Genomic DNA, 18,193 nt, shown 5'->3' with positions numbered 1-18,193 from the left:
TCGGAATTTAATCAAAATCAAGAGTAAAATAGTTGAAGAGGTAAACCCGGTTACATGATCACCGATCTATCAGCACCATGACATCCCACACCGAACACCAAAGGGTTTAACTTTTCAACTATTTTACTCTTGATTGATTCAGACTACAATTCAATTGATTTTGATTGAATTCCGACTACAATTCGATATCTGTATATTGCGTTTCATGCGCTGATTGCGTTTAATTTAAAGTTTTGCAATCACACTGACGATGGCCAGATATGGGCTGAAACGTTTTTACAAAACGTGTTTATTAAATAACTTAACACGAACACCTTGTTACGGCTTTGTGTCCGGTTTTTATACGTTTGTACTTATTATTAGACATGCAATTGATAGATTTTTCTGAACATTTTTGTTCTGACGGGAAAAATCTGGATAGATTTAAAACACCTGTTTAAATCTATTTGTTTTCAGTCCTGCCACGTCATATATATGAAATTTTGAATGAAAAAACGTTATTCTAATAAAAAAAACCTAAAACATAAACAAATCTAAAATAACTTAATAATGCATTGTAATGTCTTCGAAAAACGAACATGTAGTAGAAGAAATAAAAAGAAACCGTTTGACACTTTCCCAAAAAGAAACGAATATCTATTAAAATGGGAAAAAAAGAGGGGAAAAGCCCAGTATGCGTCACTTTCATGTGTAAAGTTCGCATACTTATTCATTGAGGTACGTGTAAATTTTCTTTCGCTTCCTGTTTTATTATTTACATTAACGATATACAAAATGTCAATGCCATTAAGTATGTGCCATTATATGTGTAATAGAATTTACTTAGAATAAGAACAAGAGCGTTACACAGCCTCTTGCTTGCTATTCAAAGAAGAAATAAGAGAAATATATATGTGGAAGAAAAAACACTAGAATAAAAGAACAGATTAAAAAATATACATAAGAAAAAGTGCAGCAGAATATTCAATTTGTAAGAATTTCTGCCTGTTTAAAGGACTACTTCATAGAAATTAAAAATAAATCCCCTATACACTCGATTAACCATCTCAGGGACGTATTCGAATATATACATCAACTTGCATTCCATATATGCAATATGTAACAATTATACAATCAACATATCTCCCAATGTAAAGAGAGAACACATGCCATATGCTGCTTAACACATTATTGGCCGGCGATATTTTGCGCAGATGAAATTAGGGTTTTGGAAATAGATGTAATAATTTACGAAAAGGATGACTATAGACTATAAAGGATAATTGATATGATTGATCTGTACATTTAAGAACATAAAATCTTTTTTATAATAAACCTTTCTTAAGAAGACCAGCCATTTAGCCTTTCTTTAGAAGATCAGTCGTTTAGTCTTCACATAACACCTAATTTTAGATCGGCCTTTTAATGTGTTAAGACACGCGTGAAACATTGCTACAAATTTAGTAGCAGTCCATCGAATTGACGTCATTCTGCTTGTACATCGTCAGTATGTCGTCTAGAATCGACTCAAAACTACTGGTATACGTTTTCAGCCAGCGATTCTTCTCCTCGATGTAAGCGTCGATGTCGCAGTTGAAGATCGCATGGAGGAAATCTTGGCGCGTCACCGACGAGATGTAACGCAGTGTCTTCTTCTCCTCTTTCTCCTCCTCTTTTGCCATCTCGGTGTCCATGTTCATGGAGTTCTTGTAAATAGTTGCGAGCAGATTGGCATCGTTTGTATCCACGATTTCCTCAATAATGTGCGAGACATTTTGCGTTTTCTCATCGTAGATAGATGAGGGAATGGACGGTGTTTCCTTAACATAGACGGTATCTATTACGGCGTGGTTTTCCACCGGTGACGACGGTTCGTTTAACTTGTACTTGAGCAGGCAGGTTTTCAACTTGCCGATTATCGCGGCAGACACTTTGCACACCTCAAAGTCGCTATCATCTTTTAGGGTAACCAGAAGCACCTAAAAGTTTAAGGGAAAAAAATCACTCAAGCTATCAATATTTATTAATAATTTATAAATTATATTTATTCATTTATTCATTCAATTGCTTATGGACTGATTTAAGAATGTAAAGCTCGTGCCCAACATTAGAATTCTAACTAATTACTTACACCTAGGCAACTTTGTCTCGCTAGTTCGTCCAGTGCCTTATTAAGCCTCCGCTTAATCTCGGTTTCGTTCAATGCCACGATCTTCCTATGCTCCTTGGAAAACGTCACGTTTGGGAAGCAGTTGTCAAGCATTCCCTGATCAGTCAAGTGCGATTTGACGAAGTGGTCCCAGAAAGATAATGCGTTTGTCTTCACTTCCCAGTGCAGATCAAACACGGCCGCTACACACATTGCTCGCAACATCGAATTGATGACCTCTTTCCTGCAAATTGCATGACATTGATTATTCTACAATGTATATCAAGTATTACAGATTTAAAAACCCTACGTACGACCAGTTCTGATGAACATATAACTCCTTGATTAGAGTCACAGCCTCTCTCCTGACTATTGCCTCACTTTCGTTCCTGAGTATATCAATCGCCGTTTCCTATAAAAATCGGTTAACTCATATAACTCATCTTCTTCAACAATATTCGGAAAGCGAGTAAGGAAGAAGTAATAAGTATACGTACGGTTAAATTTACTTGCGACAGTTGCTGCTCCCATAGCTTGTTGATGCGTATCATAGTCGCGACGAATGTTAACGCTGACGCTCGCACGTAGCTCTCATCATCTGTTTTAATGATATCGACTGCCACTTTCGGAAACTCGTTAATCAACAGGAAGTCTTGGAATGCCGGATATTCTGCGAAAAAATTGCGTATTTTTATATATTTTATTATACGTTAATTATGTATGTTGTTTTAGCTCTATTAGTCGAAACAAATAATTGTGAAACTTGAAGAGGCTATCTATATCAATACTCTGATTCGCTTACTGTATTCAGAAATAGTCGCGATGGTGTTGAGAACTTCGAGAACACTGTCTCTCACTTCCCAATTGGGGTCATGCAATCTTTTGAAGAGCGTAGGTCCGATCTCGTTCATATGGCTGTCGGAATCCACGAGTAGCGCCAAATTAGGTGGCATAAAGTTATGGATGGCGAGTTTGCACAGTTTCAATGCCTTCACACAGATCTAAATAGAAATCTAAATTCATCATCGTTTTCCAGTTTCTTTTCCAAGTAACAACTATTACGACTGAATTTTTCTCACGCAAACAATTAATTCATTATTCTGATTTCAGCAATCGATCTTTTACCGTTGGTAGTATCCCAGGATGATTGAGAATCTCCTGTGCGAGGGATAACACACATATCGTTTCCACGCATTCCTGCCATTTCAGTTTGAATTTTTCTGTCATGACAGCCAAGCCATCGAGCAGCGACGCCAGTAGAATAGGATAGTCGACTACAGGATCACCGTCCAATATCGATTTATACAGGAACTTTCGCGGATTCTCCGAAGGAGAGGTGCTGTTTATGTCTGATGACGTGCAATTCCTCGCTTGCCCGCACATGTCCGGCATGTAACTTTTCAAGACATGGCATAAGGCTTGGAAAGCAATCACAGCTACATCCTGGTAAAAAGGTACAATTACAATTACAAAAGTTAATCAAGATTTAATTTAATTTAATAAATCGTATATACTCACTCTATCCATTATGTCTGATATTTCAAGGAGTATATCGATAGAAACTTTACAAATCTGCTCCATTGGAAGATCCCCCTTCCGTATAATGTCTCTCATGCTGTAAGCTAATCTTTGTACAGTGGTACACGTTACGTCGAAAATTTTACTAACAAACATATCGAAGAGATCGTGATTCAAATGATTCTTCTTTATACAGACGCACAGTGGTATTATCTGTCAACGAATTAAAATCAGTTTGCTTTTAATATTATTATCCAACTACACATGCATATTAAATGCACGAGCTGTGACTGACTTACCATTAATGCGATGGCTTGGTGCTCAAACTTGTGCTCCTCCGGCAGAACAAATTCACGCAATGTAAGCAACTTTTTCCAGTATGTCATAGAGAACTTGTTGTTCTTCACCAGTTCTATAATGTCCTTCTTCGACAACAACATCATAGAAATGTAGCACAGACCATAGCAGAACTTGTGCCATGCGTCAATGTCGATCATTGTGGTGTTCTCCTTAATTCCTTGCTTCAACTTCAAAAACAGCGACAATAGCAGCAGCTTGTGCACATGTTGAAGAAATTTAGTGCTGATACAGGCCTCGAACAACGCCTTCACCCGCATCTCGAGGTCTACGAGTCTCTCGATCAACTCGGGAATGCTGTTGTCCAAACTCGCAAACAGAGTGTTCTCCATGATGCTGGTCAATAAGTCCAATGTGGAGCACAACAGCTTGTTCTGCTCCAGATACGTCTCCTCCAGGGCCTGGTGCATTTGTACATTCAGAATATTGCTCATCAGGGGAGCAGCGACTGTCAGAATGATCTCTTTGCACGTCTCGGTGTTCTTTTGTTCATGCAGCAACAAGGTCCACAAGAATTTCTGACTCTCCCTCGTAACGTACATTGTCTGATTCCAATGTGCATATTTCACAACGTCCTTCCATACACCTATCGCGTTTAGGAAGAGAGTAGTAATTTTGTAGCCACATTATTTGTAAATTCTTAACATATAAATCTTAATAAGCTTCAAAATTATTATACGTTTATTTACATGTATATTATAATTCGCAAAAATATAAATGTTCCGAAAAGTAACGCTTTTAATTATTTTGCTTTCCATAACACAATTCTGGATAGACACTATAAGCATTAATATTATAGTTTTGTCTTACCAAACTGTATTACCCACTGTCTGCCGCTTCGATGAACGATCAAGTCCGACAACATTGTGGTATATGCCATTTTAATGGACGCCGGCAAATCTTCTCGGTGCAATTGCAGGATTTTGTAGAGTCGGTTGTACACGTCCTGACATTGCCAGTAGTGATAACGCAGTTCGTGCCGCGAGATAATCCCTACTAGTTTCAGCGTAAACGTGATTACAGGTTGCGAAGCCTTCTGTCCCGACTCCCATATCGCTAAAGCCTTCGGTATCCATTTTTGAAAGACCTCGCAGTACTCATAATCGACCGTGGCACCTGTAAGATCCAGGAAGCAAAGTAGATGTAATCGTTAGCAAAGTAGATGTAATCGGAGCGACTAGGTGAGAAAGCCGAGCGTCCTTTCCTTACATTCTTTCGTGTTCTCCGCAATGTGGGTGAGCAAATGATCTAAATAGGTTATCGAGACGACGTTGTAATCTGGCAGGAGGAACAAGTCTAGAACCTCCGCCAATACCTCCTCGTTCTTCCCTCTGCGTGAATTCATTGCGATGCGACGTGATTGCTACGACCGACACGACAGATCCGCCTCATAGACCCGCTCCAATCGCGTGCGAACGAGCAGCGGAGAAATCAACGATGTTGACGCAACGGCAAACGGAACGAATTTTATTTACATTCTGCAAATAATGATTAATACTTATTGACAAGATGAAAAATTTGCGAGGCGCTGATAAGCCACCATTTTGGGAAAATCAAGAGAAACTTGAGAGATATATCACTCACGGCATTTTCCAACGTGGGAGATAAAGCGTCCTCGGCGTTTTAAAAGGCGTGACGAATGTAACGATCGACGGGAGACATTTTTTGACACATTGTGAAACCGCTTGATCTTTAGCACGTGCACCAATGAGACACGCATCCAAAAATAGGTTCGTTTCCGCGCTAATCAGCGAGACGTGGTCGATAACGCAGGTCCCGACCTGGATTCTTTAGTCGAGACACGAACCCCCGACTCGGCGATACGTCAGATTTCTGCATTACCGACGGTATCGCCGAGCGGCGCGCGTGAATTCAATTATTCTTATGAACATATGTTGATCACACGCAATTACGCGTTTCATAATTAAAGGCTTGCGCAAAGGAGCAGACGATGTTTAATAGCAAAAACGTGACTGTATTTCATAAAAGCTTGAGTAAAATACATACTATATAGCCGTGAAGCATATCTGCGTAATTACAATTATTCAATAAGAATCTTTTACGTTATCATAAAATTCTATACCATATACGACCACTTATGTATATATATATATCGAGCGATACGTATACACACGTGTATTTTATATGTATAAACACCGTTCGATACAACATAATAAACAACGCTTTGACCTGATTCTCGCATATCGTTTAATGTATAATACACCTGTTATAAACAAGGGTTCTCTGGGCATGTAGCGAAAGTCACCTTGCATTACGAGATCGGAGGAAAAAGAAGTGCGCGAGGGAATCACTCGCGTATGGATATGGACTTGAAATGAATCTTGTATCAAGCGACGGTCGATCTCGTACGTTTCTCTCACGTTTCCTTCGCTTCTCGCATCATAATTCATGGTAACCAGCGCACATCAAGAATCTTCAAACAAAAAACCCAGACGATTCTTCGGTATTGACCTCTACAATTTTTCAAAATTTCAAGATCCAAGCCTTCCAGATTCCGTAAGCCTGAAACGAAGAGATTTCCTCGAAACTTCGCAAGTAGGCGTCGAAAGATATCTCGAGGCCTTAAAGAAAAAAAAAGAAGGCGTTAAAGTTCTAAATTTTACAACTAAAGATATTAAAGTTTTAGAAATAAGATTTCGAGCTTCCGAAATTTGAGTTCAGTTCACCGGAACGTCCTCGTAGAACAATGACGCCAAACTCTCCAATATAACGTAACAGATTAACGGATTAACGCAAACGTGCATCGTTGGTATAAAAAAAACAATTTATTAGAAAATAAACTCTTGAATGCAAGATCTGTCTCTTATGCGCAGCGCTCGATACTACGAGATCTTAATAGGCTTTCCGGCTCCAGTGTATCAAAATTTCCATAATCCAACTTTTCTGCAAAATATTCTAAGACTAAGGGATTTATAATTAAGGGACATAAGTTCTTGAGACGATGTGTTTCTTACATATGTACGGCGATCCAAGATTTCAAAATCCAAAGATTCTAGAAGCACAAAACTCCCGAGACATCCGAGCTTAAGGACTAATGAATTTAAAAACACGAAAATTCTTTAGATGCTTTTTACATGGATTTTACGAATAAGATCCTAAAAATATTGTGTGAACACTTACAATTTTGTAGGTTTACATTGATCATTAAACAAAAATATTTAGTATTATGTATCTATATGTCGCAAGAATTTTGTGTATTCGTTTATTTTTTTTTGCAAAAATAGAGAATTACAAAAAACCGGGACATCGTGGAATGAATAAAAATTAAGTACACAATCTTACGAGATTTCAGTGATTTTACAAAATTTTGGGCTTTGTCAGTGATATCGTAAGTTAAAATTTTTATTAATTTATATTTATAAATATATCATAAATTACATTTATAAACATAAATAAATATAAATTTTTATTTATATTTATATTAATAATTTTTCTTCACTTTACAATATCCTTGTTTTTTTGTGGATTCTCTAGTGACTTGGAAAAAATACAAAAAAAAAACGAATTACACGAAATCCCTGCGACATACATATATTATATATATATAATGTATATGTATTTGTATTATACTTATAGACACTTAGTTACACTTAAGCGTTTAGAGTGTACACTCTATTTAGATCCGCAAGTTTAGATTCTCAGATCGTTGGACTGTTGAATCCTTGGAACTTTAGGGCCTTGAATTGTCACATTCTCTCTCACGATATACAATTATCAAATTCCAAGTTTCTTAGATACCGAAGTCTCCGCGATCACTGAAATCTCCCCGGAGTCTGACTCTACCTAATTTCGTATTTCTTTTCAGAACAGACAACCCCCATCCGAAGGAACTAACAAAATCTTTCCTCTAGAGTTATGCTTCCGCCTCTACCAGTACTGCGTGCGCTAAGTGATTACTCAGGCTCAAAGCTAAACAAATGCAATACCTGTTAAATCGTGTGAACACCGCGACACTACACCCTAGTTACTTTCGTTTATGTTCTTAAACGCACAGTAAGATTACAGTAATATCGCAAATATGCCGTGTAAGGCCGGTATTCATAATCGGTTCTTATAATTTAAGACCATCTTAAGTACAATCTTAAGGACGTTCTCCGGTCCTTATCCTTTCTAAAAAAAGGCATGTTAAGTCGATAGTCGAATTTATTGTTGCCGCTTTTCCGCGATGCTGATTGGTTTTCTCGCTGCGCTTACTTCATTTGCAGCTGTCATCGTATATTTTGACAGTTGTGTGTATCAAGAAATTAATAGTGTAATAGTAATAGCATAATGTTAAAGCTAAATAGCGCGCGCGAAGCGCGCGTCTGTGGTGCTAGTACTAGAGAAAATCGATTTTCTTAGGATTTTCTTGAAACTGTGAGTATACGTTAATTTAGGTGAACTTTATGCGTGGTATAAATTTCAGTACCTCTTCCGGTATAAAAAATAAAGATACTGAGCCTCAAAGTTTCAACTTTTACTAATGAAAAGGTTTTCCAGGCCAAACGGTAAGAGATACGAGGTTGGCCAAGAGGACCAAAGTTGCTCCTCTCGTCGAGTTCTATAAGGAAAAAATGCCAAAACTAAAAAAAATTAAATTTAAATTTTTTTTTTGAAACTTTGAGGCTCAGTATCTTTATTTTTTATACCGAAAGAGGTACTGAAATTTATACCACGCATAAAGCACACCTAAATTAACGTATATTCACAGTTTCAAGAAAATCCTAAGAAAATCGATTTTCTCTAGTATAAGGACCGGAGAACGTCCTTAAGATGTCATTAACCAATCACAGAGCCGTATTAAGTAATATCTTAAGATATTACTTAAGACGGTCTTGAAATAAGATCTGATTATGAATACCGGCCTAAATGTCTGTTCAGCGTTCGCGTTCAATATTTATACTATGGTTACTTGGAACATGGAAGCAACATGTCAATTTTTTTTTTTTTTTTTTTTTTCATTTTCTTATGTAGAACACTCAAACGATATTAATTACATAGTACGACAAAGAGCACGGTCTGAATGATATTTCAGGCATAATAACAGAGGAATCATCGAAGGAGCGAGGTATCGAAAAGGATCACTCCGCGACCAAGAGGCGAGACGCTTTCGCGACTGCGTTGTTTAACTCTATATCTGCCCATTTACAGATTGAAATAATCACGTCCCTCTCTCTTTCTTTCTTTCTATCTCCCTTTCTTTCTCTTAGCCGTAGCCGTGTGTTATACATTAGAGCTGAAGTAGTTAACAAACGGAAACATCTGAGAAGAAAAAGCGCCGACGATGGTGTCTCGAACCCAAGTATGGGTTTCCCGCATATTTCTTAGCTGGAACGCACCGTTTAGAGAAGTACCTTGCGCGCGACTATATAAAAGGGGTTTCTATGGAGAGCCCTCTCTTCAACTTGGCGACTTATGTTTTCGCGATGTCCATCGGTGATCCTGGATGGGGCGCAGCGACGGGATTCGGCGTAGGATTGGGAGCGATGGTCGGCGGTCCGCCAGCACTCACGATAGTGGGCGGAATCGCCGGCTTGACAAAACGATCCGAGGTGCGTCTGCTAGATGATGCCACAATGTGTCCCTGTTTCAGCAAACATTTGCAAACATAAATAAAGATAAAACAATCATTCTTTAGAAACGCCAAGAAGCGTTTTCTCGCGATCATTGATACAATCGTTGAGCAATGCTAGATTCTAATTGAAGTAAAATTGTCTCATGGTAAGGAAAGATCTTTCTTTAACACATAATGACAAGGGAGATTATGTCCCACCTACTTATTTAATGAATAATCAATTAGTATCCAGCAATGATTTCCTACATAATAATTTACCCCAGAAGGAGGCGACGAGCTCGCGAACAGAGGAGCACTCGGCTGGCCACAAGCGTAGCATCGGTTTGTGGTGAAGCCTTCTCTAGACGTCGAACCTAGCACGTTAATACTTAGTGATAAAATATGCACTCGCATAAATTCGCTAAACACAAAACATGCATTCGAAGAAAACGCCAATTCTATTCTTATAAATTTTTATATTGATATATTCGTTAGACACGTTCCATTTATTCACATATATTCTGACTATACAGCTCTTGTCAACTCACCAGGACTTAGTGGCCTCGAGGAACTAGGCGAAGGATTGTAGGGCACAGGACTGGATACCGTGCGGGTCCTTATGTTTCCCCCAGACATCACGATTTCGTTGTAGTGCCGTTCCTCTTCCATCTCCAAGCTGCGAAAATCATGTCTGTGAGATTAGGAATAATAAATATCTTTCGATTCTAACTATAAGATTCAGTTATGCCATTATTATGAAATTTGACGTAATAAAAAAGGATACATTTCAAGATATTATACAAATAATTAGCAAAACTTAACCTACCTGGACTCAGACTCCGAAAGGTGTCTACACAAAGCCTCGCGACGCTCCACCTCCAGCTGCAGCTTTCTCTGCAATCTCAGATTCTCCTCGCGTATTTGCTTTTCCTCGTTAACGTATCGCTTCATTTTTTCCGTATCTAAAAACGACCGACGGCGAGTTTAGGAGACTGAATTCGATAAACTTTTTAGGGCACATATTATGGAACTTTTCGGAACAGATTCCAATCGGAATTGTTGAATTATTTCCTAGATTTCTATTGTGTTTTCTGGGGAAAACGCGTAATAATCCCGATTTGGAATCCATTCCAAAAAATTCCATAATACGTGTCCAGTACAGATTAGAAACTAAGATAACTAAGATGACGTCCTTACGTTCTTGCTGTGAAATGAGCAAGGTGTGCTTTAATCTGGCGACCTCGCTTCTCAGAGTCTGAATGTGCGTGCTCAGGTTCGTGGCGGTGTCGCCATTGTTGATCTCCCTGGGTGAAGTGGGGTCCGAGACAGGCTGATCCAACTTGATCTGCAGTATCCTTTTCTCGGCCTCGAGCTTATCCATTCGTTTCCACAGCTTGTTCACCAAGGCCTCCTGTTCCTGCTCCAGAGTGTTCTCTAGCTCAACCTTCTCACGTCGCAGCTGCTCCAAATTGCTCTGCTTGGCCAACGTCTCCGCTTCCAGCTTCTCGATCTTTCTCATCAGCTTATTCACCAAGCACTCCTGCTCCTGCTCTAATGTCTGCTCGAGCTTGCATTTCTCTTGCCGCAGCTGGTTCAGTTTTCTCGACAAGTCGTTAGTAAGACATTCCTCCTCCTGTTCGTAGTGGTGAGCCAGAGTTTCTTTCTCCTTCTTCAAAGCCTGGATCTTCTTCAGTAGAGTGTTGCTTATGAATTCCTCTTCCTGCTCGGCTTTAGCTTGCTGCAAATATAGAGAACACGAGTCTCACAATCAAACATAAAAGATACCTGCTCTCGCTTTCAACAAATGTAGAAAGGACAAATGTAAGATAGAAAACAGCTGGTGTTTCAATTAACGTTTATGACTAAACTCATCTCATGGATTATAGGATGTAATATTTCATACTGATTGCAATAAAAAAAAACTGAGAAACAGGGAATCGACTCTCACAATGATGACAGATGCTTGACGCAGGCTGCGGTTCTCCTCCTGCAGGGCCTTCACTCGCAGCTTGTACGTCTCGAGCTCGACCTTGAGCACGCGGTTGTGCTGCTGCAGGGACTCGATGCGCTTCTGCAGCTGCTCGCGCGTGACCGGCGACGGCGGCATCATGATCGGCCCGCCGTCGATCGAGCTCGAGTCACTCTCGGACGCGCTATCGCGATCGGCCATGTTTCTCCTCGCGGGTAAACGACAACGACGACCACGGCGACGACGAGGACGATGAGGGGGATACGCCGGTTATCGCCGGCCGCTGTTCATCGCACGCGAACCCGGGGGAACGGAGCGTCCTGTCGCCGGCGTGCCCACGTGCCACGTGCCTCTCTCTCTCTCTCTCTTTCTCTTTCTCGACTTCGCGTCCGCTACCCGCCCGGGAGAGTATCGTCGGAGACGTCGGAGTAACGCCGATTTTACCCGTAGCGTGATCGTCGAACGGCGGACATGTGCTCCCCGTACGCGAGGGACGAGGGACGATACCGCAGAAAACCGATATCAGCTGTTTGCACCGCACTCGCCACTCGTTCGCCGATTGTTTTCGCGACCGCGAAAGTGGCGCGGCGTGTTCCGCGACTCGTTGCGCGTCGTGATTCGCGGCCAACCGCGGAGACACCTGGCGAAGGAGACCCGAACGACCCGGGCGACACATGCGTACGGGGCCGTAAGAACGATTTTGGACTAACTCCGGCTAGAGCCACGGTGAAAGATTTTCACCGTGTTCCGGACGAATCGATCCCATTAATATAGTTTATAACCGCTCTGCACTGTCGGTTATGATTTTAAAGAATTTATTGTATATCGCTATTATTAATATTTATCGATAATATAATTTCAAAAGTTTTCTCTGTAGTTATAGTCTGAAATATATTGCGGATCAAACCAAATAGTTGTCTAAACTTAAAATAAAAAAAATTGTTATTTTTCATTGTATTTTAGTTACATTAGAGTATTTTATTAAAATTAAATCAACATATATTGTTATTTAGTTTTTTCGTCAAAATATACAGCATTATCCAGTGGTAAATATTGTGGAAAATATTACAATTTTATTAATTAAAATGATAAGTTTGTAAGGCAACACCCGGTCCGCAGTTAGGTTACTGACGAAGGGAACAAGGGTGGCGGTGTCAGGATATGAGGGTGAAGAAGGGTAACTCGGTTTAATACGCAACGGTCTTTATTACTCAGAGACACGCGGGGTGCGTCCGCGTGGCTCGGCGGTCAGACAAATACTCTCCCGTCTCGGGGTTTGAACAGGGTGTGTCCCCGCGCACAACTCACTCAACCAATCACAGCTCACTCGTCACAACCAATCATCGCACTTCATCACAACCAATCACCGCTCGTGGGGTCGCTAGGCGCGAAGTGTATGTGCGCGAGCGCCTCGCAGGTGAACGCGGGAAATTCAAATACGGCCTATGTCCTTAGTCGACGTTTACAAGTTTTTTTTATTGTTTTTATATTTCTTACTATCACGCACAGGCATATATTACAAACATTAGCACACATTTGCGTGCGTATTGTCGTTTTTGTTAAAAATGCATGCAACATGAAAACTTCGCAGTTTATATACATACATATATAGCTCTTATTTTTAATCTGTTAATTTCTCTTGCTCTAATTTATAAGAGAGCTAGTTCAGTTGGTATGTAGGTTATTATTATATTAATAAATATATAATTATTTAAAAGACGTGTCAGTTTATCGATGTTGAGATATCGATTGATTGAAAAAACTATCGATTTTTTTCGATTAATCGAGAATCATCGTCCATTCCTTTCTCTTGTGGACTGTGGAGTCGTGATACGAGTGATACCACGTGGGTTTGTTGAAGCAGCTGAAGCTGGAGTCACTAGTCAGCTTGTATCACAATAATAAAAAGGATTCATGCGGCCGCGAAGATGAGCGACGCGGAGGTAGATCACAATTTATATGACAGCGATCAGGAAATCACCAAACATCATTCGAAGCTTATCGAGGCTGTGACGCGGCTCGATAAGGGGCAAAGGTGAGGAATAATGCTTGAAATTTCGATCTTACTTTTGTATATCGTTACAATTCTCATTGTATTTTTCCTCATTGATAGAGTGAAAAAGGCGGAACGAAGCGAGCCCAGTCTAGAGGTATCGGAGTACCATCTCGTAAAAAGTGGAGCAACAGATAAAGATGCAGTGTCCACGCGAGACCTGATCAAGTCGTTGGAGCGAAAAGGAGATCAGGGCAATATTATTAAGAAGCTTCGGTACATCCAGCAAAAGAACAAAGTTCTTCCTAAGCCATTGGAGAAACCAGCAGCTGAGAGGGTAATTTGCTTTGTGCAAGTTTAAGTTAATATCTTTTTAATTGAATTTGACCATTATTAATAATTTCAATTATCTCTATATTTTTTGTTGGAGCAAAAATCAATGTTTGATGCCTTTTTGTTAAGAAATTGATTAATTGTCTGATGTTGTTAGATTTAATTAATCTCTATAGTACCTAATAATTTTTTGGTTTAATGTCACTGAATCTCAAGTAACTAGGAAAAGGAATTACAAATTAATCAATTAATATTGATCTTTTTCTGATATTCAAATATAAGAAATTGTTATTTTTTAATGTTGATTTATCTTTTTAATATCACTATATGAAAATAATAAATCTGGGACTCTCGATAATGAAACCAATAAAGTGGGGTTACAATTTGGACAATTGAAGAGTGCAATATGGTTATTGGTATGTAAACTTATAAGTTACAATTTATTTAATAATTTACAAAGTCAATGACGGACCACATTGCATTAGGCTGCATTCCGATATTCACTGTCAGTACTGCAAATCTATATTTTACGTCACATATACTATAGATTTTCAGTACTGAAAGTTGCTGACAGTGAATATCGGAATGCAGCCTCAATTGCCCAAATTGTAACCTCACTTTATTAGTTTTAATATTACCTATTTTTGTCCATTTTATTTATTTTTGGCTATTTATTTCTATTATAAGATCTGCTAACAAAATTATCTGGCGTCTCGTGGAAAATAAAAGGAACTTTGTTAAGGGCCTAAATCTCTTATAGATAAAAAGGACAGTCGGTTATGACAAGGTTAAGGAAGACTTGAGAAAATGGGACAGTATAGTAGCTAGGAACAGGACAGCGGAACAACTGTCCTTTCCATTAAAACGTCTAACAGCAGTAAAGGATTCTCAAGCTTCAAAGATTCCTGCATTTCTGAGTGGTTTTAGTACAAAGTCCGATTTGATGAAGAAGTTTGAAGAAGTAGATCCAACATTGCTGTATCCAGCTGATAAGGAAGAGGAGAAGGGTAATAAATACAAAATGACACTGGAAGAGGTGATCTTGAGGAGGAAGGAAGCTGCCAGGCTCAGAGCTCAACAGGTACAGAAAAGTTATGCGGTTACTAAGAGATTATATCAATATAAATAAAGAGGATAAGAAACAGATTTAATGGAAAATTATTTTTAACTTTTTTGCACTTTCAGTCATACAAAGAGGCGAAGGCACATCGCCAGCGTAAAATAAAGAGCAAGAAGTTCCATCGGATCCAGCGGAAGGATAAGATTAAGCAGCAGTTAAAAGATTTCGAAAAGTTGAAGGACAGTAATCCACAGGAGGCCCTGGCAAAGTTGGAACAATTAGACAAAACTCGGGCTGAAGAGAGAATGTCGTTGAGACATAAAAACACGGGTCAATGGGCTAGGAATAAACAGATCAAAGCTAAATATAACAAGGAAGTGAGTATTTTGACTTAAAATCTGGATAAAAAACAAAACATTTATTTTTAATAGAAATTATTTTAATGAAAATGTATATCAAAATATCTTTCAAAATAACTAAATAAATATTACAAGCATTTAAATATTAAAAATATCTAAGTGATTAAGAACAATTATATATAACAAACTCTTTTTTGTTAGACACGACAGGTTCTTGCTGAACAATTGGCCATTAATAGAGAATTGACGCAAAAAGTTAAAAGAACGGACAGTGATGAAGAAGATGAAGAAGATGAGGAAAATGAGGAATATGTAGAAAATGTGGAAGATAAAGAAGATGAAGAAGACGAGATACTATTAAAAAACAAGGAAGGTAACATAAAGACTGAACCTGAAATTGATAACTTCCTTAAGCGTTGTCGGGAATTCTACGATAAAAAACAACAGACGAAAAAAGAGGAAATAGAGAGAGATGGAATTTCGGAAGAGGAAAAAGGGACGTCATGTCATGATGAAAAGAATGATGAAAATTTACAAGCAAATAGAAGTGATACGAAAAGCAAGTTATGCAGTAATGAGAAAAGCAGTACTTTGCAAGCAAATGCAAGTGATACCAAAAGTAAATTACGTAAAAATAAGAGAAGCGGTAGTTTAGTTGCAAATACGAATGATACAAAAAGCAAATCTTGCAGCAATGAAAAAAACAATACTTTGCAAGTAAATACAAGTGATACCAAAAGTAAATTACATGGCAATAAGAAAAGCGACACTTCACACGCAAATACAAGTGATACAAACGGCAAATCCTGCATCAATGAAAAAAGCAGTAATTTATTAGTAAATACAAATGATGTAAAAGATAAAACTCGTAAAAGGAAAAAGAATAAAGAAAGTCCGATATCCGATTCTGTAGATGCTACGAGCGAACATAATAATAAAAAATTTAAATCACAAGACGTAAATGATTCCGAGGGATCAAAAAAGAAAAAGTCAAAGCTGAATCTAAAGAAGCAAGAAGTCAAGAAGAAATGCAAGGCAAACAAGAAGATGGAAAAGGAGAAGGAGGATGAAGAGGAGAATGAAGATTATTCGCCAAACCTCGAATTTGAAAACCCCAAACGGAAACCTATTTTGGATTCTCCATTAGAGGAAACAACTTCCAGGGAAAATGCACAGAAGAATAGCAATCTGACGAGTTTGAAGACAATAGCAAATAATACAACACAGGAACCGGCTGACATTAGCCACGAAGCGGAGATAGACCCGAAAAAATACGTAAACATAAAGCCTAAACACTTAAAGACGCAGCTGCCAGATTTAACTACAGGCGGGGATGAGGATAGCGAACAGGAAGAGGAGACTTACAAAATAATGAGCGAGGCATTTGCGGACGACGACGTTGTCGAAGAATTTAGGAAGGAGCAGGAAGAGGAGGTACGTAATTAGAGTTTTAAATAAAAACTATACTTTTTATACGTATATAAAAACGTTTGCGCAATCTGTCACATTGCGTTTTTGAAAAAATGGGGTCTCGTAAAGTCTAGGACAGATCATGCATAACAGATATCGAATAACATTGCGTTTCCATAAAGAATCTGCAAAAACTGTTGTAATAATCTATTATATGCAAAATAATTTTAGATGAAAAAGTCGCAGCCGCAAGATATTGATCTGAGTCTACCTGGATGGGGAAATTGGGGAGGACCGAACGTTAAGAAGAATAAACAGGCTCGTAAGAAGAGCCGATTTATTCTGACTGTTCCCAAGGTAGTGTCACGTAAGCCCGAAAACCAGGGGAAAGTCATAGTATTCGAGCACAAAAATGAAAAATTGAAGAAACACCTCGTCAAGGAGCTACCCTATCCGTTTACCAGGGTCAAGGACTTTGAAGCGAGCATCAGAGCTCCCATCAGCAGGACTTTCGTCCCGATGAACGCTCATTTGCGGCTTATTCAACCGACAGTGAAGACCAAGCTCGGACAAGTGATCGAGCCAATGGACGAGAATGAGTTGGTGAAGAAGCAACCAATGGTGAAAAAACCCCTAAAGCGTATTATTGCGAAGGCTGATAAGAAAAAAAATATTCTAAAAAGCAAAAACAAAAAGGGAGGTAAACAGAATGTACAAAGTGTATGATAAAATAAATTCTATTATTCTACAATCGTTATGTATAACATTATTTTGAAATTATTAGTTAATGAACTAGCTGTTAATGATTCTATTTGTCTGTAACTATAAAACTATATTTTTTAAAAATCTGGGAAAATTATATGTTAAAATAGATACTAGTACAATGTTTTTGCAAAAAAAAATTAAAGGTGTCACTCTAAAAGAACATAAAAAAAAAATTATTTAAAAAGTTCAAAAATTTTTTTTAGCTCTATTATTTGTTCAAAAATTACAAAATATTTTCTTTTAAACACCATTATTGATACCTACAACATATATTTTTTTCATAAAAATTGGTCGAGCCGTTTTCGAGAAAGAAATTTTTTGTTTTTTTTCTTTTTTCCTCTATAACTCCTTCAAAAATATAATTTCAAGGTCAATATTTGCAGGAGTTCAAGGTCACATGGGTACTAACTTACGACGCCAATATCAACTTCATACTTGCGGGGGCAATTTTTACATGCTTATCCCCCTATGCCCTTTTATTGTTAATTTTCCGTAGCGTCCTAAAAATTATGCTCAAACTGAATAATATAGTAACTAAAAATAAAATTGCAAACAAAACAAATTTCCAGTATTTCTGACGAAATATGAATGTTCGATGATCCATAGATTACTCATTGCTTAAATAACATGTTAAACATCATTTATATTAGACGTAGATTATTATATTAAATATAATATATTTTATACGCATAAACGTCCAACCCCGTTATTAATCGCGCTTATCAAGCGAGGGCAGCGATGGCAGCG

General features: G+C 38.4%; 3 protein-coding genes across 4 annotated transcripts; 1 reads left to right on the top strand and 2 right to left on the bottom strand.

The window, feature by feature from the left end:
* Positions 1-728: 728 nt before the first annotated feature.
* LOC139770014 (uncharacterized) lies at positions 729-5,764 on the bottom strand. The gene is made up of 11 exons (XM_071701620.1): positions 5,588-5,764; positions 5,213-5,481; positions 4,814-5,119; positions 3,946-4,589; positions 3,647-3,859; positions 3,254-3,571; positions 2,931-3,129; positions 2,626-2,798; positions 2,443-2,540; positions 2,111-2,372; positions 729-1,958 (listed from the first exon to the last, which is right to left on the bottom strand). The coding sequence occupies exons 2-11, from the start codon at positions 5,346-5,348 to the stop codon at positions 1,440-1,442; spliced, it is 2,868 nt and encodes a 955-aa protein (XP_071557721.1). The 5' UTR covers positions 5,349-5,481; positions 5,588-5,764; the 3' UTR covers positions 729-1,439.
* Positions 5,765-5,957: 193 nt separating this feature from the next.
* On the bottom strand, positions 5,958-12,156 carry LOC139770013 (coiled-coil domain-containing protein 6). Of its 2 annotated transcripts, none has more exons than XM_071701618.1 (6): positions 11,506-12,156; positions 10,755-11,295; positions 10,384-10,519; positions 10,106-10,248; positions 9,837-9,931; positions 5,958-9,587 (listed from the first exon to the last, which is right to left on the bottom strand). In XM_071701618.1, the coding sequence occupies exons 1-6, from the start codon at positions 11,725-11,727 to the stop codon at positions 9,417-9,419; spliced, it is 1,308 nt and encodes a 435-aa protein (XP_071557719.1). In that variant the 5' UTR covers positions 11,728-12,156; the 3' UTR covers positions 5,958-9,416. The 2 variants fall into 2 exon arrangements, with proteins under 2 accessions (XP_071557719.1, XP_071557720.1); XM_071701619.1 differs by having other exon boundaries at positions 10,106-10,233; positions 11,506-12,154.
* A 1,165-nt stretch (positions 12,157-13,321) lies between these two features.
* On the top strand, positions 13,322-17,432 carry LOC139770006 (U3 small nucleolar RNA-associated protein 14 homolog A). The gene is made up of 6 exons (XM_071701610.1): positions 13,322-13,561; positions 13,640-13,856; positions 14,613-14,933; positions 15,038-15,289; positions 15,473-16,705; positions 16,913-17,432. Exons 1-6 carry the CDS (start codon positions 13,455-13,457, stop codon positions 17,405-17,407), a joined length of 2,625 nt encoding a protein of 874 aa, XP_071557711.1. The 5' UTR covers positions 13,322-13,454; the 3' UTR covers positions 17,408-17,432.
* The last annotated feature ends 761 nt before the right edge of the window (positions 17,433-18,193 follow it).

The sequence above is a fragment of the Temnothorax nylanderi genome, unplaced genomic scaffold (assembly GCF_030848795.1).
Source record: "Temnothorax nylanderi isolate EJ_2023f unplaced genomic scaffold, tnyl_v1.0 TNYL_tig0026_pilon, whole genome shotgun sequence".
NCBI lineage: Eukaryota > Metazoa > Arthropoda > Insecta > Hymenoptera > Formicidae > Temnothorax > Temnothorax nylanderi.
The sequence above is the reverse complement of the archived record's forward strand: the minus strand, read 5'-3'. Positions and strand labels throughout refer to the sequence as shown.